Source organism: Vidua macroura, chromosome 1 (assembly GCF_024509145.1).
Source record: "Vidua macroura isolate BioBank_ID:100142 chromosome 1, ASM2450914v1, whole genome shotgun sequence".
Classification (NCBI taxonomy): Eukaryota; Metazoa; Chordata; class Aves; order Passeriformes; family Viduidae; genus Vidua; species Vidua macroura.
This window is the reverse complement of record NC_071571.1, coordinates 6,637,389-6,662,952: the sequence shown is the minus strand read 5'-3', so window position 1 is coordinate 6,662,952 and position 25,564 is coordinate 6,637,389. Positions and strand designations below refer to the sequence as shown.

The window sequence follows — 25,564 nt, the reverse complement described above, 5'->3', positions numbered from 1 at the left end:
TTTTCCTAGTGGTTTTAGCTGAAAGAACTGCATGTGTAGAAATTGCTTCTCCTTTACTGTGTCACTAATTCATGTTTCATTTTCCACTTTGTGGTGTTTGAGTCTAACACGACCTCTAAACTCTGCACTCTGCCTTTAAGAGTCCTGCATCAAGTTTTGCTTATAGCTTTTGAAAACCTTCCTCATTTTTTGTGTTTCATCATACAAACCCATGCATTTTCTTGCTGCCACTGTAAATATTACTTCCTGTAGTAGTGTGTAGTTTTTATCATAATGGTATATTTTGTAAATGAAAAGCATTTTTATCAAAGTGAATATATGAAAGCATGATTAAAGCAGTAAGTATCCTTTTGTTTTCACTGGATAATGGTTCATCACTTTATGCAAAAGACAGGTTGACAATAAGTAGAATGGCATGTTTCATTATTTTAAATTTGGGGTTATTTAGTAATTATTACATAAATATATTTTAAATACTAAAAGACATAATTCTTTTTCCCCAGATTTTTTCTCATTTGAGAGATTTACTGACTTGTAAGGGATGTTAGGAAATTTATGTAGTGAGTTCTGTTTTCTTAGTGCCAACAAATAAACTTTGACATAACCCATAATAGTTAGGATTTGTTTTTTAAAGAGAAACTTCTCTAATTTGTTTTATATTGGCTACATGTCAACAGCATTTCAGTAAATATTTTGTGTAATATTTGAAGTGAACTTTAAGGTACATGAGCATGAACCACGTTTACTACTGGTGTGATTCTTTTCAAAATGTGAAAAATACTTAAAGTGGAACTATATTGTGAAACCTATACATTCAAAACTCAGTAGTCTTACTTCCCATTCTTCCAGTTGCATTATATTCAATTAACATTCCTCAAACAATACAATAAACTGGAGGTAAAGAGTGGGAAGGTGTTTTTACTTCTTCTAATCAATGTTTTGTTGTGCCTTACCTTTCAAATATTAGAATGTCCTGGTTTAATTGACAGCTGAATTCTAGGGGAAGGAAATAGGGTTTATGCTTTTTATTCAGTACTAATAAAATTTGCTATTCATGTCTAATTTAATATTCTTTCTTCCTGCAGCTGGACTGGATATTGGCCCCATCTCTGATGATCCTTCTTCTCTGCCTCAGCCGAATGTCAACCAGAGCTCACGGTCACTGAGTGAAGAGCAGTTAGATGAAATCCTCAGTCCAGAGCTAGACAAAATGGTCACAGATGGTAATTTTTTTTGTCCTTAATCTTGGTCTTCTCCAGAACTTATGTAGAAATCATCTTTTTCTCTTTCCCCCAAATGACACATCTCTGTATTGTAACAGACCTATTTGGACTTGGTTGCACAATTACTTTCATTGCTTGTCTGATGATTACTTACCCTGTGTTGCCTTTGCTTTGTCCAGGTGCTATTCTTGGCAAACTGTACAAAATCCCAGGTACGTGTTCTGATCCTCCTTATCTTTTATGGAACACAGTTCACAAGCAATGCCAGCAACTCATGCAGAGTGTTTTTTGCAGAGCTGGGAGGGAAGGATGTTGAAGATTTGTTCACAGCTGTGTTGAGTCCAGCAGCCCCACAGCCAGCTCCTCTGCCACAGCCTCCTCCCCCACCACAGCTCATGTCTTTGCACAGCCAAGGTATGTTCCTCTGGTGCCTCTGTGAGCAGCAGTCTGGCCAGGAGAGTTGTGCACCTTTTAAATGCTGATGTGGATGTAGGACTCGTCTTATGCTGTGCAAAATTGTGGAATCTGACATTGTTAATTTGTGAAATATTACTCTAAACCTGTTCTGAAGGGAGTATGTGATTAACATCCATGTAAATGTTGCTAATAGAAAAGGACAGTTATCTGAAATTTTTCTGACATATTGGTGCTTTTACTTTAGCTGACACTTAGATGGTTTGGAAATTAGTCTGTGATAAAGCATGTGTTCTCTTCTGACACTCTTTAATTACTTTTGAGTACCTCCTCAAGGGTAAGGCAAGGCTCTATGTAACACTGATTTACTGAGTCTTAATATCTGTAAGAATGCAGTTTCATGTATTAGCTAGTCCTAATAGGAAGGAGGCTAAACAAATTTAAAATTTATCTTGGAAATTATACTTTATTTTTCTTCATCACTACTAAAATTACCATGAGTTAGAGACAGCGTCTTGCTGTTGTATTGAAGGCAAGATATTAATGTTATCAGTAGAGCTGTTTTTATAAGCAGTATGTGTGAATATAATTGAATGTGCTCCTTTCCTCATCAGACATCACTTCTAGTGGGTTTTCTGTGAGCTCATGTAAAGAGTGTCCACACTTTGATACTACTTTGGTACTACAAAGAACGACTATGCAAATTGATTTGACCAGTGAATTAATAATAAGAAAAAAACTGATTTGTTTCCTAGTTGGATCAGTTTTCCTAAAAACAAAATAATTCAAAACCTCTTAGAAAGGAGAGTGTTTTAAGTAAATAATGAGTTGATTTAAAGCAAAAGATAATGTAGATACCATTGCCTGTTTCCCAAGTACTTGAGTACTGGGGATAGCTCCAGCATTTGGGCTCTGTAAGATTGTTCAGCTCCTCCCTGTGGGAACTGCCATGATAACAAAGTTTTGGATTTACAGTTTGGTTCTGCTCCAGTGGAATGATCCACAGATAAATGCTTCAGTAGTGGTGAAGCTTGCATCAAGTTTCAGCAATTCCAGATAAAATTATTACTCTCTTCTCATAAAGACAAGTGAGCACACAGTGCAAACCAGAGGCCTGACTCCATCCTGTTTGTTGGCCAGGTCTTCACAGTTAGTCGCTGTGTTTGTTTACCAGCACAGTAACACTCTCTTAAATTTTGTGTTACAGCTGTAGCTGCTGCATAGCTTACATAACCTTTAGATCAGAAAGAATCTCCTAAAATGGGAGAATGATACCATGTCATCCTGCAGATACATCTGATTCCTGAGCTACTTCTGTGCTTTAAGGAAATACTGGGGCAACAGTTATAATCTTACTTAAGTGATGGGATCCAAGGGCCAGAATTAATTCTGTGTAGTAACATCTGCAAATACCATCTGCTGAAATGAATCTGCCTGTACCACATTTGTAATACTGTAATCAAATAAATAACATTTTCTGGCTTCGTACTGCTAGACTGGACATTTAATTAGAAAATGTTAATGCTCATTTGAGTAGAGTTATCTGTTTCATTGGTTACAAATTAGGGAGTTAGTAGATAATGAGACTTACTTTGGTACAATGCTCAGGAGTCTCAGAAGAGGAGATGTTTAATTCAGGTGGCTAATGATCATCCTGCAAGGACTGAAAACTACCTTCTCCATGGCTTGCTGCTTGTATCTGGATCTAACAAACATGAAGAACATTAGCTTTTAAGTTTATTACCTCAATAGAAGGTGCAGTACTGTGGCATGGACTACTGCAAAAGTTTTGGGAATCCATTTTTGAAAAAAATTGTATTTTAGACAAGAAAAAAAAATCTGTGCCAGGGATGTGATAGAGTAGAAAATAATCCTTTAAGCATACAAGGGAGGATTTTAAACTGATTTAAAATCTTTCCCAAAAAAGTAAGGTCAGCACTGTAAAATTTTTAAAAATGGTTAATTTTTCACTAGAGGAGACATTGTACCTCTGCCTTAGAAGCAGTCACCCTTGAAAACTTAAATGAGTAACTTAAACTTCTTCTTTCCAGGAGAGAATGCATTTCCAAGAGTGCCCCTCATAAATGGTCTGATTGGCCCCAACCCTCATCTTCCTCACTCGGCTCTGGCTGCTGGAGGTGGGCTGGGCACCTTCGCTCCCATTGCACAGCAGCCATACACTGATGCCAGGTAAGTCCATATGGGGAGTAAAAGATATTTGGTGTATTTAGCATTAAAAAAAACTATTAGTAGCAAAAACACCTGGAGGGTGTTGTTGGTTACTAATAATGTGATATTATTAGTTCTTGACCACAAAACCTTATGTATTCTTGCAGTGTGTTCACTGCTGAAATAGCAAACAGAATGAAATAGCAAACTGAAATAGCTAATTGAGGCTTGGTTTGTTTTGTTGTTTTTATACAATCTGTAAAACAAGCCCCTTTTCTGGTCTGTCAGGGACAAGAATCCAGCGTTCAATCCAGTGGTGAGTGATCCCAACAGCTCATGGGCACCAGCTGCTCCACCCCTGGAGGGTGAAGGTGATACCATGTCCAATGCTCAGAGAAGCACCCTAAAGTGGGAGAAAGAAGAAGCTTTGGGTGAAATGGCAACTGTAGCACCTGTTCTCTATACAAATATCAACTTCCCTAACCTGAAGGAAGAGTTTCCAGGTGAGTGATATACTGAATCAAGTTGAATATTTTGCAGCAATTGGTGCATCTTGATTTGAAAGTATCTCAAGTAGACTTATCACAGCCTTGTGTATTGACACATTTTTTGGTTGCAGACTGGGCTACAAGAGTGAAGCAAATTGCTAAACTGTGGAGGAAAGCAAGCTCTCAAGAGAGGGCTCCCTATGTGGTAAGAACAATTTCCACCTGCATTTGCATGCTTCCAGCAAACATACATTTCATTTATAAGGTTGTGTTTTGTTTTGCTTTTAATAACTCAAGTTTTAAGTTTAGTGAAAGTTTTCCTTACTCCAAGAAAACCTTTTTAATTTAAGTCTGAATACTTACATCTGTATTCTTTGTTTTTCAGTCTTGGAATAAATTCTATTAGTACTGTGCAATCTAATGACATCAGCTGAGATGAGAACATTTGTGGCTTCCACTGCCTCTCAGCTGCATTTGATTCATGCCTCAAGTCATCCTTGCTCTGTCTCTTTCTACACAGAATCTCACCAGTTTCTGCAGAAGGATAATAACAACTTATCATGAGATTCCTCTCCCTTTCATCATCCCCTCTCACTGGCCTATTCTTTTTTCCCTGTTAGAGTTCCTGAAGTCTTTCAGCTGTTGAACTAACAATTCCAGAGGTGTCAGTGCTCACACCTCTGCTTTCCTCATTTATTTCCACTCCTTGTGTTCTTGCTTTACTGTTCCCTTTGTCTGCTCACTCTCTTGTATTGTTTTGTATGGAAACTCTTCTGATACCTTCTGATACCATTTTTCTGGTACCATTTTGTGGGGAGTATGAAGGACTCCATTTTTCTCTCCAAAATCATTCACCTTCTTCACATCTGAGTTAAGTGAGCACAGGTACTTGTAGCAGCTATCTGGAGTTACACGGTCATTAATTTCACCCTACAGAACTTCTGCCATTCAAAGGGGGTGACCCTTAAGCTTTATTGATGCCTCTGTTGAAGCCTGTGTGCATACAAAGTATTACTGAATCTTTTGGACTTTCCCAACAATTGTTGGCAAATGTACTTTTCTTTAACTTCCATTCTCTCCTTCCATTCTCTCTCCGTCTTTGTGTCTTCACAGCAGCAATTGGATGATCATTCTCTTTTTGCAGGTTTCTGTGGATTTTGCAGTTTTCAGTCTCATAGCCTTTCTCTACCTGCTCTTTTTTCATATAGTCCCATCAGTAAACAAACTTCATTCCTCTGCATGTTGATGACTCAGAGTTTAGCAGTACTGCATCATCTTCTGCTGTCTAAATTCAAAATTGCTGTGATCTCTGGCTTAAGAGGATAAATCATATCCTAAACGCATTGTGAGAAGTGGAGTTCTTGATCTTTCTGAAACCCTTTCCACTTGAAAGAATAATTCTCTCATTTGTATCACTGAGGCATCATCATTATTCTGCTTTTTATTCAGTGTTGCAGTTTCAGCACCTTTGGACCTCTATGTCATCTTGCCCATGCTATAGTTAATCTTGGTGATTTCTTCTTTGTGGTATTTCTAACACCCACTTACATGGGTGGCATTTACCACTTCACAATTATTTCTATTGCTGATTGCTTTATTTTTCATTGTTCTTAAAAAATGCAGTCATATCCTTGTGATGGGTATCCAAAAGTCAGCAGCAAAAATTACTTCCGTTACGTACAGGAGGAGAGTGCATGCTCCTGCACACCAGTATTTACACAGCAGGATGTGGTTAATTCCTCTCAGAACAGTCCTTGTGCTTCTGCCATGCAGCTCCTGCTGGTGTGCCTGGCACTGGGCACACAAGAAGCTGCTGTGGTACCTCTCCTGAGGGACCTCACTCTGAGGGGTTGAGTGAAGGCTGAAATGAAATTCAGAGAAGTATTAGCAAATTTTCACTGTAGGTTTTTTACTTTACTTAGCATGCACAATCCCATCACTTACAGGGAAAAATGACAGTGATTTTTCTGCTGCTGTGACATTGGTGCTCTCATCCATGTCCGTATTTCATTGTTGGGGGGAAGTATTAAAGGCTTTTCCTCTAGGCAACCCCTACTTGACAGCTGCAGATAAATTTGTGAAAAAGAGGATGTGAGGGTTTGGTTCAGAAAAGTAATCACATCCTAGATTGGTGGTAAAACAGGCTCTTTGAAACTTCCATTAGATACTTTAAAGTGTCACTATGGCTGTAAAATGCCTCATTGAAGAGGAATTGCTGTGTCTCCATACAGTTTTTCCTGATCCATAAGCCCATGTCCTATGTTTATACTATTAACTGTTAACAGACTCAGATCTTTAGAGGTCATTTAATGGACTAGACTGTATTTTTCTTGTCATTGGAGTTCTCCACATTAGTGGCCTTTATTGATCCAAGCATCATCTGCTGTGCTCAGCCTTCACATTGTAGACCACACCAATATGTGATTTGAAAGGTAAACTGGTGCGATTAACGATTTCTTGGCACAGCACAGTGCCTGGAACAGACACCCTCCTGTATAGAAAAGCTTTGCTAATAGGTTTACTAATTTACTAATTGCTAGTAACCTCTTAGTTCCTTCCATATATATTAAGCAACAGAATTTCCATAGAGGTGTGAAATTTTTCTGTTTGGAGTTCTTTCCAAAGTGCATAATGTCATTTCCACGAGGATGCATTTGGATTAAAACAGGCTGTACAAATAATTTGGTGATAGATTTTGTAGGAATAACAGATGCAGTGTGTACACTTAGTAGAAGAAAATAAGTCTAACTGCATCTTTTCTCTTTTTCCAGCAAAAAGCCAGAGATAACAGAACTGCTTTGCGCATCAATAAAGTACAGATGTCAAATGACTCCATGAAAAGGCAGCAGCAACAGGATAGCATTGATCCCAGCTCACGCATCGACTCCGACCTCTTTAAAGATCCATTAAAACAGAGGGAATCAGAACATGAGCAGGAATGGAAATTCAGACAGGTGTGTAGCATTTAAGGTTTTTGTTATTTTCTCCCTGCTTTTTATTGCATTGTAGGAATATGTTGTAATAAAATCAATTTGAATCTTTCTTTGTAGAAGAGTATACAGTCAGCCATTCTGCTTGGGAAGAAAATAGATGTCTTCAGGAGATAAGCTGTTAGTAAAAAAACTCTTTAAATTTTGACTCTTAAATCCTGTGTATTATAGAAACAGGTTTTTCTTTCTCTGCATGGGTGGCTGGTGCAGTAGGTTTTTATTATATACCCTGTATTGCAGTAACTTTGTCCTGCACATTGCTGCCTCACATGGGGCTGGATGTCTCTCAAAACCCACACCAGTGCTGCATGTCAGGAACTTTTGTCTCCAGAGCATAAGGTTGGAAAGCAGTGATGCTCTTTAGGCAGCCTGGGAAATTCTTATTCCCAGGCAAGCAAGATCAAGGTAATTGATCTTCACAAATAGCTGGACTCTCTGCTCCCATTGCATTTAAAATTTACAATTATTTGTAACTGATACTGGATATGTCCTAATGTTTTAATTATAGAGTCAGTCATTAGAAAGATTTTGTATACCCTAAACTTAGAAGTGTAACATTTTTCCTCGTAATTTTTAAACAGCAAATGCGGCAAAAAAGTAAGCAGCAGGCCAAAATAGAAGCCACACAGAAGCTTGAGCAGGTGAAAAATGAGCAGCAGCAACAGCAGCAGCAACAGCAGCAGCAGCAGTTTGGTTCACAGCAGCTCCTGAACCAGTCTGGCTCAGACACACCGAGCAGTGGGATCCAGAGCCCCTTAACGCCGCAGACTGGCAATGGAAGTATGTCTCCTGCACAACAGACATTCCATAAGGATCTGTTCACAAAGCAGCAGCTCCCTGCTACGCCCACATCAGCGTCCTCAGATGATGTGTTCCTAAAGCCACAGGCCCCACCTCCCACTCCCTCCCGAATCCCGGTACACGATTCGCTGTCTCAGTCTCAGACTCCTCAGACATCATCACAACAGATGTTTTCTCCAGGTTCCACAAACACAAGGCCTCCTTCTCCGATGGATCCCTATGCTAAAATGGTGGGAACACCCAGACCAGCACCCATCAACCAGAACTTTGTCAGAAGGAACACCATTGCCCCGTTAGATTCCTGTGCAGCACAGTCCTCCTCCATATCTCGGGAGCCGTCAGGAAGCAGGCCCTCACCAGTCAGGGACTCGTGTTCTTCATCTCCAGGTAGCAGCGATCCCTATGCAAAGCCGCCAGACACACCCAGGCCTGTCCTGCCACCAGAGCAGTTCTCCAAACCACTGGGAGTCCCACGGTCGCCCATAGTTATGGAGCAGTCGGGGAAGGTTCCTTTAGCTGCTGGCAGCAGCGATCCGTTTACTAAGCCGGCTCCTAGGACTGACACGTTTCAGAGACAGAGAGTAGCCTCTGCTGATGCCTATGCACGGCCTCCATTGACTCCGACTCCTGCTCCTGTGGATGGGAGCCCTGGACCTTTCAAAACTCCTCTGCGCCCTCCTCAGTCCCCACAGGATCCTTACTCCTCCATGCCAGCCACGCCCCGGCGCGTTGCTGTTGATCCCTATGAAAGGCCCCCTCTGACACCGAGGCCCGTGGATAACTTTTCCCATAACCAGGCCAATGATCCCTACAGCCAGCCTCCCCTCACTCCCCACCCTGCAATAAAGGAGCCTTTTGCCCATCCGCCACGGATAGGGCGCCAGCAGGGTGATTCTTTCCCTCAGTCTGGGCCCATTTCAAGGCCAGCTTCTCAGGACCCTTACTCCCAGCCTCCAGGTACTCCTCGGCCAGTTGCTGATCCTTACGCCCAACCCCCAGGAACTCCTCGTCCCACCACAGTGGATCCATATATGCAGCAGCCACCAACACCAAGACCTGCTCAACCAGCAGATTTGTTTGCTCAGTCCCCAGCAAACCAGAGACATTCTGATCCCTATGCCCAACCTCCTGGAACACCACGGCCAGTTCTCAGTGATCCTTACTCTCAGCAGCCAGCAACCCCAAGGCCAGGGATTCCTGAGAGTTTTAACAGACCTGCCATGACAAGGCCAGGACTAATAACAAGTAGAGATCCTTTCCTGCAGACACCACAGAGTAGGTTGCAGGGCACTTTTGTCAGGCCATCAGACCCATGTTCTCAAACTCCCAGGTCTGCAGGACCTGCAGTAACAGATTCCTTTAGCCATGGTGCAGCTACTCCAGCACATGACCCATATGATCAACCACCAATGACTCCAAGACCTCAGCCAGAATCTTTTGGACCTGGCCAGCTGGCCCATGATGCTGCCGAACAGCCGCGGCCTGGATCTGAGGCCACCTTCAGTGCATCTGGAAATGCTCCAATGACTTCTCAAGGACAACAGTTTCCCAAAGTTTCACAAGTTCCTGGGCCAGCACCCACCACGGGAGTAACAGATTCACAGAACACCATGAATATGTCTCAAGCAGATACTGAGAAGTTAAGACAGGTGAGAATTCTCATGATACTAAAATTCTGGAAGTGGAGGAATTTCCCCCATTCTTGTTAATACTTGAAGTTTCTTGCCATTAAACATAACTATGTGTAAGATACAAATTATCTTAGTTTACTTAATATGTTCATTTGGTCCTTGTGGATAGAACCACAATATACAGAACACAGAAACATCAGTAATTTTTAAGGAGTTTGGACAAGATCCAAAAAAGAAGCAAAGGCTATATTTGAAGCCACTGAAGCCATAGATGGTTGGTCTGTAATAGTGCTTTTAGCTACAGTCTGAGGAAAAAAACAATTTAAAAGGTCAGTTTGTTCTATTCTGTAACAAATGAGGTGTGGAACTGATTGTCAGCAACTTGTTCACTGGCTGGAGAAGGGAGTACAGGCAAAGATCTTAGACCACATGTCTGACTTTGCAGTTGGCCAGTGTGTTGAGGTGAATCCTTCCCTGGTCACTGCTCTTCTTGAGGCACATTGACTCCAGGTTTCTGTCCATGAAAGTCTGGCAAGCAGCTCTTGCTCAGAGATAGAATTACATTCAGCTTGTGGAAAGCAGCTCAATCTTATATTTGGAAGGAGGGATGGGAAGTGAATTTAATGGAAAACCAGTGGTATTTATCATACAGAGTTAAGAGTAAATTCTGCAGCTGTAGTGTAAAAACCTTTTGCTGAATTTTCTTCAGTGGACCTCTAGTCACCTTTGTCTCTCAGAATGCACTTTACCTGTGCTGAAAGGGCCTGCATTACTGGAATAGAAAAATGAGAGAGAGTAGCTTCCATATTAAATGGTAGAATGGGATCACACCATACACTTCACCAAGTGGTCTGGATGTTAAGTTGGGTTACCAGCATCCTGCACCATTTGATCCTCCTTCTCATTTCTGAGCTGATTGTGGTTGTTGATAATGTTTTCCTGCAACAAGAGAAGAATTTCTTTCCTCCAAAAGGCTTAACCTAGCAGAGTGTAACACTTCAAAAGATGTCAGTTGCAGTGTCAAGTATAATGATTTATTTTCTTGTAAACAGCGCCAGAAGCTCCGTGAGATTATCCTACAGCAGCAGCAGCAGAAGAAGAATGCAGTTCGCCAGGAAAAGGCCTTGCAGGATGCAGCAGCTCCTCCCCATGCAGCCCCTCTTCAGCATTGGCAGCAAGACAACTTAAATCAGATCTTTAACCGCCCTCCTCCTCCCTATCCTGGGAATATTCGGTCTTCTGTGGTCCCTCCAGGCGGGCCAAGGTTCTCCATGTACCCGAAGGACCAGCGTGGGCCCTTCCCTGGGGATGGGCAGTTCAACAGGCCCCAGTTCCCAGGAGATATGAACACCATGGGGATGAGACCTCATGGTCTGAGGTAAGTTCTTGGATCTCTTAAACTCATGGTATTACAGGGGTAGCTAGAGAAAAAGGATGAAAAATCCTCTACAGGAGCTGGTAACCTTCCTGAACTCTGTACGTGCATTGGGTTTTCCTGTAACATTAGAATGTGTGTTTTACGCTAAGTATTTTACAGTGTTTTGTTTGGAGTAATTCAGAAAAATAAATGGAGAAACTGCAGAACTAGTAAAACTTGCGTGACCTGAAACATCTTGTTGTCCATGGCTTTTGGGGCATTTCTTAAAAAAAAAGATCAGGCTTTATTTTTGATGTCTTAATAATGAATAAATTAATTTCTAATTTCTAATCAAATATCAGCTTATGTCTGTGCCATTTTTAGTGAATGCTTCAATATAAAATGAATACCAGTATCAACATACATTCTCAGAAATAAATTTTTTCAGTATCTGGATTTATTTCACTAATTTCTAAATCCACACACTGAGATTTTTTTACTCTGAATTGCATTAGCTTGTATTTTAATTACTAGGTTAGTTCTGACTGTCAGAGTTTTCTATCCATTATTATTATTATTGTTGAAATTGAAAACAGGTTGTTTATTAAACATAATTAAAGCAATTATTTTATTGTAGTCATAAAGCTCATTTAAATGTAAGTATAATTAGTCAAAACATTGATTTAAATATCTTGATGAATGCATCATGTAAAGCATTTTGGTGAACAGTTATTTAGTCACGTGACAATGAGAAAAAAGATGATTTGCCTTTCATGCTTTGTTTTAGATATGGGTTTCCAGGAGGTGGCCATGGTCCGCCCTCGGGCCAGGAACGTTTCCTCGGTCCTCAGCAGCCCATGCAGCGCCCTGGAGTTCCCCCACAGCTGAGAAGATCCCTGTCTATTGACATGCCCCGGCCAGTGAACACCCCACAGATCAATAACACATCCGGGATCTCGCAGCATTTTCCCCCGCAGGGAATTCCGGTCCAGCAGCACAACATCCTGGGCCAGGCGTTCATCGAGCTGCGTCACAGAGCTCCTGATGGCAGGCCAAGGCTGCCCTTCAACCCTGCTGCTGCCACGGTGCTGGATGCAGCAGCTCAGCACCAGCGGCACCCCGGCTTCCTGCCCAGGCAGGACTTCCCAGGCCCGAGACAGGCAGAGCCGCTGAGACACAATTCTCAAGGAATACCAAACCAGTTGCAGATGTCTGCGAGTTTGGAGCACATGTCCCAGTCCCAGCAGGATCAAATCAATCCTGAGAACCCACCTGCACTTGTAATGCGTTCTCTGGGTCAGCCAGTTGCTGATGCATTCCCAGGACCATCTTTGTCTACATCTGCACCTAGTGATGAATCTGCAAACTTGCAGATTGCCAACCAGCCAAGCGATGGTCTGGAAGAAAAGCTTGATCCTGATGATCCTGCTGTAAAAGATTTGGATGTGAAAGACCTTGATGGGGTTGAAGTCAAGGACTTAGATGATGAGGATTTGGAAAATCTGAACCTGGACACAGAGGATGGGAAAGGAGATGAACTGGACACTCTAGATAATTTGGAAACCAATGATCCTCACCTTGATGATCTTCTGAGATCTGGGGAATTTGATTTAATTGCATATACAGACCCAGACCTTGATGTGGGGGATAAGAAAGGAATGTTTAATGAAGAACTAGATCTTAGTGTCCCCATTGATGACAAACTAGATATCCAGGGCAAGGCAGAAGAACCCAAACAGAAAGAACAAGGTGATACAACTGTTGCTCCTGCTGAGACCCAGTCTCCACCAAAGAAATCAGCTACAGAAAATGAAACTAAAACAAAAGTGCTTTCCCCAAACACTCAAGAGGAAAAGAAGAATGAAAATGAAAAAGGTGATGGAAATACTGAGTCCACAAGTACTCAACAGGCTGCTGAAGTGGAGTTAAAGGATGGAGAAAAGGCTCCTGCACAACCTGCTAATCCAGAATTCCCTGACAAAACTCCTGTTCCTAGTCAAGATACAGCTGTGCCTAGTCCAGATGCTCAGGGATCTGCTCCAGTGCCTGTTCAAGGAGCAGTAAGTTCCTGCAGTATTTCTGGGTCCACCCCAGTCCTCTCAAGTTTGCTCTCTAGTGAAAGCTCAGACAATGCTGAAGCAAGAACTCTGGGATCTCCATCTCAATCTCTGCCACCCACACAAATGAACCATGGATCAGGTATTCCACAAACACTCATGACACCTGCTGGACAGATCTTGGAAAACACTTTAAATTCCAATCTGCCCATGGTTCCACGAATGAACCATAATTTTTCTCAAGGGTCACCAAATCCAGGATTTATTCAGGGTCAGTCATCTAATCATAACTTTGGGACAGCACAGACATCTAATCAGACTGTGGCTGTACCAAACCGTCCTGGTCCCAGCGGCATCTCTGGTCCTCAGCAGATGATGCTCCCTCAGCCATTAGCTCAGCAACAAAACCGAGAGAGGCCACTTCTGCTAGAGGAGCAGCCACTTCTTCTGCAGGACCTCTTGGATCAGGAGAGGCAGGAGCAGCAGCAGCAGAGACAGATGCAAGCCATGATTCGCCAGCGTTCGGAGCCATTTTTCCCCAATATTGGTATGTGGGTGTCCTGTTTGTCCGTGTTCTGGTTGGTGTTCTAAAAATGCAGCAACAAATAGTTAAATAATCCACAGGACTGCGAGAAGCAGGTAAGTATGTAAAGGTTGAAGGTGGCATAATAAAAATCAGCCTGCCTACTAGGTACAAAGGGAGTATGGAAATTGAGCATGTAGGTGGAATTCTGAACTCTGGCAAGGCTCCTGTTGTCATTACCAGGATTAGGGTAACTCTGCTTTACTGATAACGTTTGTGACATCAGCTGTGTCACATACTCTCTTTATTCTTTAGTTTCTCATGAGATAAGGAGTAAATGCATCCTTTGTAAACAAAATTAAGTGGTCAAGTGCAGTAGCTGACCTTCTTGATATTTGATCTATCAATTTTATGTTTATGGTTGTTTTATGACTTTTTTTGGAGTATTTTTTGTGCCACTAGGAAAGGGATTATCAAAATCTATTACTAACCCACAGTCTAGGCAAGGCCCAGAAATATCACATATAATTCTGCTTGTACTAAAAAATTAAGAAAAACTGTGGTTGCTTGTTTAATATAACCTAGCAGTTTGAGCATTCAAATCAAGACCATCCATTTAACTGATAATGAAACACTAAATTTTGAGAATTGTTTAAGTTGTAACTACAGTGACCATCAAGGCCACTCTCGTAGTGCATATTATTGATGGTGTGCCGGTTGCCATTTGAGATCACAGAAGCAACTCCTCTTCCTGAGTCTTAAACCTATAAATAGAATTTATTAATCTGTTGGGTCATAGGCCAGATTTGGTCTAGAGCCCTTCTCAGACTCTCAGACTGACCTGCTTTTGTTTGTATGTTGTGACTGAAAACAAGGACAGCTGTTGCTGGAATAACTTCTCCTACAGGATATGTGAAACTGCTTATTAACCTCGAATATCAAAGTGGGGAGGACAATTAATGTGAAATAGGAATGCAGTTAATGTTTTATTGAATATTTAGGCATGAACTAAATGTAAACAAGTAATTTCCATTTAACAGCTTGTAATGTTCAGCTGTGTGATTCACTGCTGCTGTTTTTGTCTTACAGATTTTGATGCGATTACGGATCCAATAATGAAAGCAAAAATGGTGGCTCTTAAGGGGATCAACAAAGTCATGGCACAGAGTAATATGGGGATGCCGCCAATGGTCATGAACAGGTAGGCAACTCTTGATGCCATTCTTTAGGAGTACAGAATGTGAAAGGAAATGACAGAGCTCAGGGAAACTGTGTGCAGGAAATGAAAAAAAATTCTTTCTGTCCTGTAGTTCGCATTTGATGCTAACACACAGGATTATCTTCTAGGAATAAAGCCAGTGTGGCAGTTGGAGCTATAAAAGGTATTCAAATGCATCAGATTTCTGTTCCAGTTGTCATGTCATGGTCAACATGGCCAGCATGGCTTCACTGTTGATGCTCTTCTTGTTTTCTCACTTGCTGATTAGGTAATGACACATCTCCCACGGGTTGTGCTAGAAACTGGGGGTGGCCATGTAACAGTGGAACCTCATGTTGCAGCAAATCATTTAATGCTGGGTATAAGTAAGATTTTAGCCCAAGTAGTGGAAGTTCCATCCTCTCCTTAAATCCCTTCTGAGGACAAAAGGAGCCATGAACTGTGCAGGCTGCACCATGGCTGTCCTTAGGGTAGGTGGGGAGTCCATGGGCCAGGGAGGATCTGTGCCTGTTCTTTCAGTGTGGCCCTTCAAACTGGGTTTTCTCTGTCTGGTGCCCCATGATAATAAATGGCTTACCCAAGGTATAAATTTACACAATTCCAGTTGACTGTGATGGTGGCCATGAAACCTAAATACATTCAACTGTTTTTCATTAAATTATAAAATACAAATACAGACTGGTGTGTGTGCTTTCACTGTTGTAGCACAGTAGGTCATATTTACATCATCTCTCTGAAAAATGTAATATGCAATGGTTTCAACCAAGGGCAAAATGCTGTCTGTATTCTCCAGATGTTGAAAAGGTTTTGTACAGAAGTTCAAGTGCATGTTTGTATAATATTTGGGTGCTTCGTTTAAGTTGAATGTAATAAAGTTCTCTCTCTCTCCTAAAGTGCTGGTTTGCAAGGTTAGAATTTCTGTTTCTCAACAGGTTTCCCTTTATGGGTCAGCCAGTGCCAGGGGCTCAGACCAGTGAAGGCCAAAATCATATGCAACAGGCAATTACACAGGTAAGGCAACTTGAAACAAAAGTGTTCAATAATGATCACTAAGTTTGGGGTATTTTAATTGAATCATAATTTAATATCCTTGTCTGTCTGTTTTACTGAAATTTCTAGGATGGAAGTTTGACACCTCAGATTTCTAGACCTAATCCTCCCAATTTTGGTCCTGGTTTTGTCAGTAAGTAAAGATTTAGTAATTTATTGTATGGGTTGTTTTTGGTTTTGTTTTTTTTTTTTTCATTTTACAGTTCTGTTTTCTTTAAAGCGAACTATCCATAAATGGATACTGTCTCTCAAAAAGATCATCCTTTTAAAATTGAGTCATTTCATCATTACAATGCCAGGTAGTGAAGGGATGTATAGTAAATGCTGTTAACGTTTTTTTTTTTTTCCTAGAAGCTATTATCAACAAAACACCATAAGGGAAGAGGGAAACAGAAAATTAACATTATTTGGATTTGTATGAGAGCAGTAATCTTATTAACTGGCAGACTGCTGTATCAGAAACCTGGTCTTGGGTTGTGTTGCAGTATTCTGAGCTCAGAACAAGTGTGTCTGTTGATGGACTTTTTCATTTCAGAAGCAGAAAGTTTTGTGCAGCATCATTGTCATTTGAACAAATACCAGAAAAAGCTTTCCAGGCATTGGTTAGACAAGCCTGGCTGGTGAAACACAGTTGTTGAAAGCAGAAGTACACTGCACTAGCTTTTTGCATTCCATATTTCTGCCTGCCCTAGATCAATTGTGAATCCTAGTCTCTGTGATGAGAAAGGTTTATTAGCAGAAATTAAAACTGAGCATATGCTGGGAGAGGAAGACCATGTGTAAAAGAAAGTGTTTCCATCACTACAAATACTTCACTTGATCTTTGTGAATAAGAAACAGAAGTAAACTCCTTCACATTTTCCAGAAGCTGGAGTAGCAGCACTGAGTATGCAGTAAGGAGCTTTGGCAATATTATCTGTATTAATTATTTGTGGTGGGATTCCACATGGCATTCAGCATAGCCCTACTCTGGCTGGGTGGTGGTGGGTTCTGAGCACTTGAGTAAATCTGGTTTTCAGTTCAGTAGTAGCTACTCTTACCTGGAACTCGTTAAAATTTCAGTACTTTCATGTTTCTCACCATACTGTCAGTTTTTACACTCAATTGTCCCTTCAGTTTTTGGGATCAGTTCTGCAGAATTTTTCCCTGAAAGCACCTTGAGGCTGTAGCTCACCCTGAGTAGGTTTAGTTGAGCTGTTCAGTCAAAGCTGTCACTGACACAGTGACTCAAGGAGTAGATGGTGGCAGGGTCTGGAGCACAAGGAGGACATGGTTATATTGAAATCGTGGAGCTGTGTGGTATCTCTGTTAAACAAAGATGTTCACAAGGAAGATCTGTGCTTATTCATGGTGTCCTAGCTCACTGAAAATGTGATCAGGAGACAAATGACATCATCAGTGTTCTCTCTTGCTTTCTGTGCTTAGTGCCGGTCAAGTGTTACCAGACATGGTTGTTTTGCCTCCAGAAAAACATCAAGAGCAATGGACTGCCTGTGGCAGACAAGCATTTCTCATTTCAGAGAAGAGCAATGCCTCAGTTACAGCCTAAATGAGACACATTTACTTTGAGGCCATGAAATGGCACTGGTGCTGAAGGCCCCATGCTGAGGGTTGACACTGACAAAGTGATTTTTACAAAGACAGTATATTTCTTTCACTTCATGAATATTTGATGGTGTTCATAATGTTAATATTTTTCTTAGAAGTTGTAATAAAAATAATTTTTGCATGTACAACAGTTTTCTGCAAACACCGTGTTTCCTGTAAGTTTATGTCCTTGTTCCCTAATCTCTGTAATTCAGTACTTCCAGAGACCTTCCATGTCCCCTCTTCTGTGGCAGGACAGGGAATCACTGGGTTCTCTAGCAGTTCTCAAAGCCACATTTGCTCACTGGCAAGTGCATGTTTGCTGCCTCAACAGCTGACTGATACCTCCTGAAATGGACTGTGTTAAAACTGGTTTCTCTCACAAATGCAGTAATTTGGATATTTGTGTCATTTACTCAAGTCACTCCAAGAACATACTACTTCTTTCAAGTTCTCTGTCAAATCTGGCTGAATTTGACCACTAGGTTCTTAAAATAAGGGGGGAACCTGATGGTTAAACTTGAGCTTTAAAGAGTAGGATGAGTTGTCATCTCCGGGATGAGATCATATCACACTTCATTTCCCTTCTCTCTAGACGATTCACAAAGAAAGCAATACGAGGAATGGCTGCAGGATACACAACAACTTCTTCAAATGCAGCAGAAGTACCTGGAGGAGCAGATTGGAGCCCACAGAAAATCCAAGAAGGCCCTCTCAGCCAAACAGCGCACAGCCAAGAAAGCTGGCCGGGAGTTCCCAGAGGAGGATGCAGAGCAGCTGAAACACGTTACTGAGCAGCAAAGTATGGTCCAAAAACAGCTAGATCAGGTAATCATCTGGAATCCAGACTGTTCACCTTGGCACTGAGCTGTCACTGTAGTAAGTCTTTCCTTTAAATCTTCTGAAAGACACAGTGGAGCTCTACCTGAAGGAGCCACTCCCTGTTTTGTTTTGCATGTGTAACAGCATTGCTCTGGAGTGTAGGTAACACTGGAGCTGCAAAGGAATATTCTGTGGCAAACATTATGACAAAAAGCTGGGTTAGTACTTTGGGAAGAGGGGAATTCCATGGCAAAATGTCTTGCAGCAGAGTTACTGGCACCATGCAAAGCAAAAATGAAACATTCTGAGAAAAGTTTCAGCATGCAGGGCTTTGTTTCAGGCTTGAATGAATGTCTTAACCCAATCTTCTTTTTTTACAGTTTGAAAATCTATTTTTATTATATCTTTAGTATTAGACTAGTTTTATGGTCTGTCTCATTCCTAGATGCTGATTATCAGTATTGTGTCATTGAATAACACAGGTCAAAGGGATGTCTGGAGATCTTTTAGTCATGATCAAAGCAGAAGTAGCTTCATGATTAAATCAGGTTACTCAGCACTTTGTCAGTCAAGTTCTGGAAGTCTCCAGGGGAAGAGATTTCCCAGCCTTTCTGGGCCTCTGTTTCTACATGTAACCACTTTCACCGGGCTTTGTTTTCCTTTCCTTAGATACAGTTGGAATTTCACATATTGTAACTGTGATAATAGTGAGGTGAAACCTCTGATAGTTTTGTTAATATGCTTTGCCCACCAGTACTTAGTGCTGTGTTCCTCAAGACTTTTATTATAAATTACCTGGCATGATTGTCAGGATCAACTAGTTCTGCTGAAAAAGAAAATGCTTTAGAATTATCCTTTACTAATATGAAGGAAAAAACTTGGCAGCAGACAGCTTGGAATGAAGTCCTGAGCAGTATCTGACCCTCGAGTTCTCCTGTGTTGCTTCAAGACAAAGTATGTACTGGACGGAATATTAGTTGGCTCATCTTTACACTGTGTGGAAGAGGGATGGAGTGGGTAAATTATTTCTACATTATTTTTTCCCCTTCCATAATGAATTGTAGTGAAAAATCAAGACCCCACAATTCCTATAAAGATTTGTAGGGACAACATGTTTATTTCAGCACTGGACGCATGTAAGGGATTTTTCCCTTTCAAAGGACGTGCGTGTCCCTGAAAACTCCCGATCCTTTTTTATTACTCTAGCTAATTTACATATTCCAAGAATTTCACAATAGGTTCATGCATATTCATTCTTCTGATTTCCTGTTACACTTACAGCTAGTTACACTTGTACTCAGTTTTTGTCAGAAAGTACAGAGAGAACTTCTGGGTCACTCTGCGCTGTCTGTTTCAAGGTCTGAAGAGACTTTATCTCTTACCTCTTTAGCTTGGAAATTTGCATTCTTCTTAGCTGGGGCAGTTTTGCTAGTGCTGTTGTTACCAGACTAAACAGCATATTTTACTTATGTTAGCAAGCTCAAAGCGGCACATTTCACCTAAATCCAAATGGATCTCTACCTTGTTAAGTTTTTACTCTGTCTCAATAATGAATCACAAGTAGAACAAATGCAAAAAAAATTCCCTTTAACCAATCTTCATTATACATACAACAGCCTAATCTTATGGTGGAGTTAGACTGAAGTAACAGCTGCTAACCATGACATTGCTGGCAGATCCATTTACTGCCCCATAATTACAGTTGTCCTATTTGTAATTTTTAAATTTAAGTTTAATCCACTGCTGGCAGAAGCCATCCACTGCGCTTTAGCCACTGATTCAGACCAGTGGTTGATTCATCCGCATCATAAGCAGCATTTTGTTCTGTACCTCTTAGGAGCTTAAATGAGGTTTAAAGTATAGTTTTAACCACCTTCTATTGGAAGCAAATTGCCACTCTTTCAACTCAGATCAAGTAATTTTTCTGCAATTAAGCTCCTGGTAGTTTTTGAAAAGTCTCTGTATATATGGAGAGAGAAAAGAGCTCCTGGATCCCTGTGAGTGGCTGGTCCTGGACGCAGGCACGGAGCAGGCGGAGCTCACTGTGCCCCAGGAGCTGATGTGAGTCAGAGTTATTGGCCAGGCATGGAGCCACACAGACACTGCCAGATGGCCCCTGTGGCACCGTGCCTGTGCTCACAGGCTCTGCCCTGCCCTCCCTGCACTGCTGAAATCTCCAGCTCAGCTCAGGGCCTCTGGGTGTGCTCGGCCCTGGGCCTGGGACACCACAGCTCATTCCAGGGACAGTCATGGCTGATCCACCCATGCAGGCCCTGGAGGATGTGGTGCTTTGGGTGCCTCATGATACAGCCCCACAGAGCCAGTCCAGGTTTAGTGCTGTAGGACCAGGAGAAGCCCTGGAGCACTGGGTCTGTGCAGTGCAGATGGATCCAGTCAGTGCCTCTGTGCAGTAGCACTGTTTATCCAGCAGTGTCAGTGCCAAGTAGGAGCTCATAAATCAGCTTGGACCTGGGATTATTGTGTAAATAACCTTTTGGGTACATCTGTCCTTCAACCCTAAGTGTGTCCTGTGGCATCACTGTTACCCTGAGCTTTCTGTCTTAGTCCTTGCTTCAAATAAAAGGAGAGGGCTATCACACAATTAGAAATACATTACAGAGTTTTTTTCTATCCCTACATAAGCTGTGGAAGTCGTAATCAAATGAACAGAAGTGAGAGGGAGATTTTCCATAATGTATGTACCATCAACCAGTGGATTGCAAATCCTTCTATTTTTAGTTTAGTTATGTGTCTGCAGTGTTTCTGAAAGGCTCTTGCTTGTCCAGTTGCCAATGTTGTGTTCTTCCCTCAACTTCTCCTGTTTGTGTAAGCTACAAGGCGTAACTTGTAGTGTCCATGTTGAGTTTATTTTGGTTTTAAAATATTAAATTTTCAAGCAGCATTTGCAGTTTTCATCTGACATGAGATGTCTGGGATCTGCCTGTGAACAAATGGGAATATCCATCACTGTTTTCCTGCAAACTTTTCCTTTCCAATTGTATCTTTTCAAAATGTTGCTGATGTGTGAACATCATCTATTCTCACTGTTGCCCTTTTCCTGTCTGTTCCAAACTGTTTGTATTCAGTGCATGGATGACAAGATCTGTAGGACGAGGATCACTGCTGGTTTAGGTTTATATATTCTCTAGCACAGTGCAGTCTTGGTGTGTATTTAGAACTTCCAGATGCTGCTGTTTTGTCTGAGGTCTTGGGCTGGGGAGTATTTCTAACAAAATAATGGCTGTTCAGCATTAAAAACACTGCAGAAATTCTGGTTTGGCCTGAGGTTCGTTGTCTCCTGGAATTACAGTGGTGAGTTACATGGTTTATGCTGCTTACACAGCCAGTTTGTGGCAGAGGTGAATAATGGGTGTTTCAATGTTTAGATCCGGAAGCAGCAGAAGGAGCACGCGGAGCTGATTGAGGAGTACCGGATCAAGCAGCAGCAGCAGCAGTGTGGGATGGCCCCGCATTCCATCATGCCAGGGGTCCAGGCCCAGCCTCCCATGGTTCCAGGGGGAGCAGCTCCAGCAATGAATCAGCAGAGCTTCCCCATGGTGGCACAGCAGCTCCAGCATCAGCAGCACGCAGTGGTGATCCCTGGGCAATCCAACCCCACCAGGATGCCAAATTTATCCGGATGGCAACCTGCAAACCCTGCAAGTCACATTTCCATGAATCCAGCAAGGATGCAGCCTCCAATGACACCACTGCCAATTACTCCTGGTGCACCGGCTCCTGTGCCTGGCCCAAATGCAGCTGCACAGTCAGGGCCACCCCCAAGGGTGGAGTTTGAGGACAACAACCCTTTCAGTGAAAGTTTCCAGGAGCGGGAGCGGAAGGAGCGCTTACGGGAGCAGCAGGAGCGGCAGCGCATCCAGCTGATGCAGGAGGTGGATCGACAGAGAGCTCTGCAGCAGAGGATGGAGCTGGAGCAGCACAGTATGATGGGGCCTGAACTGAGCAACAAAACATCCTTATCTCAGATACCTTTCTTCAATTCTGAGCTGCCTTGTGATTTCATGCAAACCCCTCGGCCCCTGCAGCCGTCCCCACAGCAGCAGCAGCTGGGGCAGATCCTGCAGCAGGGTGCTGTGACCTCCCCTCCCACCACCAACTTTATGCAAAGCACAGAGCGAAGGCCAGTGGGACCTGCAGCTTTTGGACCTGATGCATCTGCTGGTCCAGGTGGAGCCCCCAATTTCCATAACGTAAAACAAACTCCTGGGAATCTCCCTGGGGCTGCCTTTACGCAGAACCAGGTCAGGCCTCCGTTCCCTTCTGCTGTCCCTTCATCTCCAGTGTTGGGGGGCAGTGCCCCATGTGGGTCGGACACTGGTGTGCCCCAGGCTGCAAACATCCCTGTATCAGGCCAGTCTCTCATCCAGCTGTATTCTGACATAATCCCAGAAGAGAAAGGCAAAAAGAAAAGGACACGGAAAAAGAAAAAGGATGACGATGCCGAGTCCATAAAAGCCCCATCAACTCCACACTCGGATATCACCGCACCATCAACCCCAACCATTTCTGATGCTACCTCCACCCCCACAGTGAATACCCCCAACGAGCCACGGCACCAGGATGAACAGGAGTCCGTGGAGCTAACGGGCCCCTCAACATCCAACCCAGGAGAGAGCTCCCCAGAGCTGGAGGGGAAGCTCCCCAGCAGCAGCAGCGTGTCCCAGAAACAGCCCGGGGGGAATGCAGAGGCTGAAAAGGCTAAAATGGACACAGCCACCAGCCTCCAAGAAGTTAAACTGGAAAAGGCAGAAACTGATCAGTGTTCAGGTCAAGCTGAGCCTAAACCAGAAAATCCAAGCAGTATTAAGGTGGAGGAGGATAAGGTCACCTCACAGCCAAGCTCTTCAGCTCCGAGTCCAGCACAGCCACCCGGTGCTCTGGCAGCCAAAGGGGAGTCAGGGAATGAACTGCTGAAACACCTGCTGAAAAACAAGAAGTCCTCATCTCTTCTAAATCAGAAACCAGAGAACAGTGGCCGAGCAGAAGAAGAGGCTTCTGGGGATAAAAAGTTAGCAGAGAAGCAGAGTCCAGCTGAAGGAATGGTGAGCCTGGTACTGCTTTTGTTACACTCTGGTCAGCAGCAGTCCAGCCTAGTCTGTGCCTTACTGTGGGCATGTGTGGGAACATAACCTACCTGTACAGGGGTGGAGGAAAAAGCTTTAAGGAACTTCAGCCTCTTTCCTGCCTTTTCTCCACAAGTAAATCACCTGTGTTGAGCAAAGAATAAATTTTAATATGGCTTCATAGGTTAGCATATTCAGAAGTCACTAAAATGTAAAAAAAAGAATTTTTCTACAGAAAATTGTCTTCAGAAAATACCACTTCCTAATATTAAGGCAGGATTTTACAGTATGATTCCTAACTACTCACTGATATGTGCCTGTACAGAACATGGGGTGTCTGTGTGCTCCTTTCTCCTGTGACTCCACCTGAGTCGTTTGTATGCTTTATTAATTTATAAGGTCTTTATAAACAGACCTAAAGAAAAGTGCTTTCTGTGGAGGTAGGATACCCTTTACACTTAGACTTGTTGGTCATTTTATTGTAATCTTAATCTCTACTTTAGGGTTTTGACTGCCTAAAGTCCAAATTCATTCTTAAAACAAAACTTTAATGTATTTTAAAGGAAAAAAATACTCATAAAAGTAAAGGTAATTGTGAGCTGTTAAAGATCCACAGTTCAGACATGTCATAGGAATATTAGAATACTGGTGGTAGGGGTCATGTAGAGCTGTTTAAAATACTAATTAATTTTTTTTTTTATGAGCTTTCTTTTGGCTTGCTCCTGTAGCATTAGATCCTGATCCTTTTTACCCAGCTGTACTTCCATGGGAAGAAAGGCTTTGCAGATTTGTACTGGAAGTATTTAAGCAAGTGGTACAATCCAGAAAGGTTTCACAACACTTTTTTTTTGCTAACCTCAAAATACTTTTGTATTATATTAACTTCCATGCCTTTCTTCTGCCACCAAGTCTGTCTTTCATTAGGCCCTTGTGAGCATCTCCAAGGTTTCATGCACATGTAACTTTATTTTAGGGGGTATTCAAAAGAGAATGTTACTGGCCTGTGAGTTTTTAATGATGTTTTCAGATATCAGTGGTGTTAATGGGAGGTCATAATTCTGTCTGTAGGGACAGATTAGCAGTTCCACCTGCCAGTAAAATAGACTTTGTTATCAGTGAGATTTATTACTCTGTGCCTGTGCTTTCAGAGTCGTGCAGTAAATCGGAGTGAAGTGTGTATTAACATGTCAAAAATTCTGCTGCACTTCTTTTTTTCACACCAGCAAACTGCAGGAGCCCAGATGCAAGGTGCATTTGGGTGCAGTAACAGCCAGCTCCAGAGAGCAGATGTAGGACCTGAAACCAAGAAGCAGAGAAACAAGCGGGCTCAGAGGACAGGGGAGAAGGCAGCTCCTCGGTCCAAGAAAAGGAAAAAAGAGGAAGAAGAAAAGCAGGCTGTTTATCCTAATGCAGATACCTTCATCCAGCTGAAACAGGTGAGTGTGCAGGGGCTGGGAAAGGCAGTCCAGAGGCCATGTGGAACAGTGGATTTCTCCCAGTGGAAGTGAAATTGATGCTTAAGTTGAATTTTGAGCACAGGGTGGGGAAAATATGAACTTCCACAAGATCAGGGAATTTAAAGTTTGGTGTTTAATTTTGGAAGGTGGGCTGACATGGCAGGTAGTCCCAAAGCCACAGAGTTCCTGTCAGCTCTGGCAGCCTTTGGATGAGCTGGCAGGGAGCTGGAGCTGAACAATTTCCTGACAGTGGATAAATTCCAGTTCTTCTTTTAAATTAGAAACCACTCTACTGACTGGAGAATAGCAGCATTCTGTCTTAGACTTAATTTCTGACTTTTTTTTTTTTTTTTTTTAATACAGCAACTTTCTCTTCTACCTTTGGTGGAACCAATAATTGGAGTGAGCTTTGCACACTTTCTCCCTTACGGCAGTGGCCAACTAAATGGTGGAAATCGACTTGTGGGAGGTTTTGGTAGTGCTACTCTTGATGGGGCTTCAGATTACTACTCCCAGCTCATTTACAAGGTATGGTTTTAATCTGGATTTCTGTTGTGTGCTTTCTGTGGGAAGAGAAGTCCATTATATTAGTACGACTAGTCACAGTTCTTGCCTTTTATGCAACTAGAAGAAAAATAACCTTTTATTTGTAGACTAGATAGTGTGAAATAGTCACCATTGTTTTACTCTCT

The 25,564-nt window shown here is 42.3% G+C and overlaps 1 protein-coding gene across 8 annotated transcripts in view; it reads left to right on the top strand.

Moving 5' to 3' along the window:
• The window catches only part of KMT2C (lysine methyltransferase 2C), a 190,601-nt gene that overhangs the window by 149,804 nt on the left and 15,233 nt on the right, over positions 1-25,564 (top strand). For all 8 annotated transcript variants that reach the window (XM_053982904.1, XM_053982937.1, XM_053982964.1 and 5 more), the window contains 17 exons: positions 1,086-1,223; positions 1,403-1,435; positions 1,518-1,637; positions 3,689-3,827; positions 4,095-4,309; positions 4,426-4,499; positions 7,066-7,248; positions 7,866-9,734; positions 10,769-11,094; positions 11,861-13,677; positions 14,743-14,854; positions 15,805-15,883; positions 15,992-16,055; positions 18,105-18,337; positions 21,718-23,394; positions 24,639-24,851; positions 25,236-25,400. In XM_053982904.1, the coding sequence (XP_053838879.1) occupies positions 1,086-1,223; positions 1,403-1,435; positions 1,518-1,637; positions 3,689-3,827; positions 4,095-4,309; positions 4,426-4,499; positions 7,066-7,248; positions 7,866-9,734; positions 10,769-11,094; positions 11,861-13,677; positions 14,743-14,854; positions 15,805-15,883; positions 15,992-16,055; positions 18,105-18,337; positions 21,718-23,394; positions 24,639-24,851; positions 25,236-25,400 (7,457 nt within the window). The remainder of the gene's footprint in view (positions 1-1,085; positions 1,224-1,402; positions 1,436-1,517; positions 1,638-3,688; positions 3,828-4,094; positions 4,310-4,425; positions 4,500-7,065; positions 7,249-7,865; positions 9,735-10,768; positions 11,095-11,860; positions 13,678-14,742; positions 14,855-15,804; positions 15,884-15,991; positions 16,056-18,104; positions 18,338-21,717; positions 23,395-24,638; positions 24,852-25,235; positions 25,401-25,564) is intronic.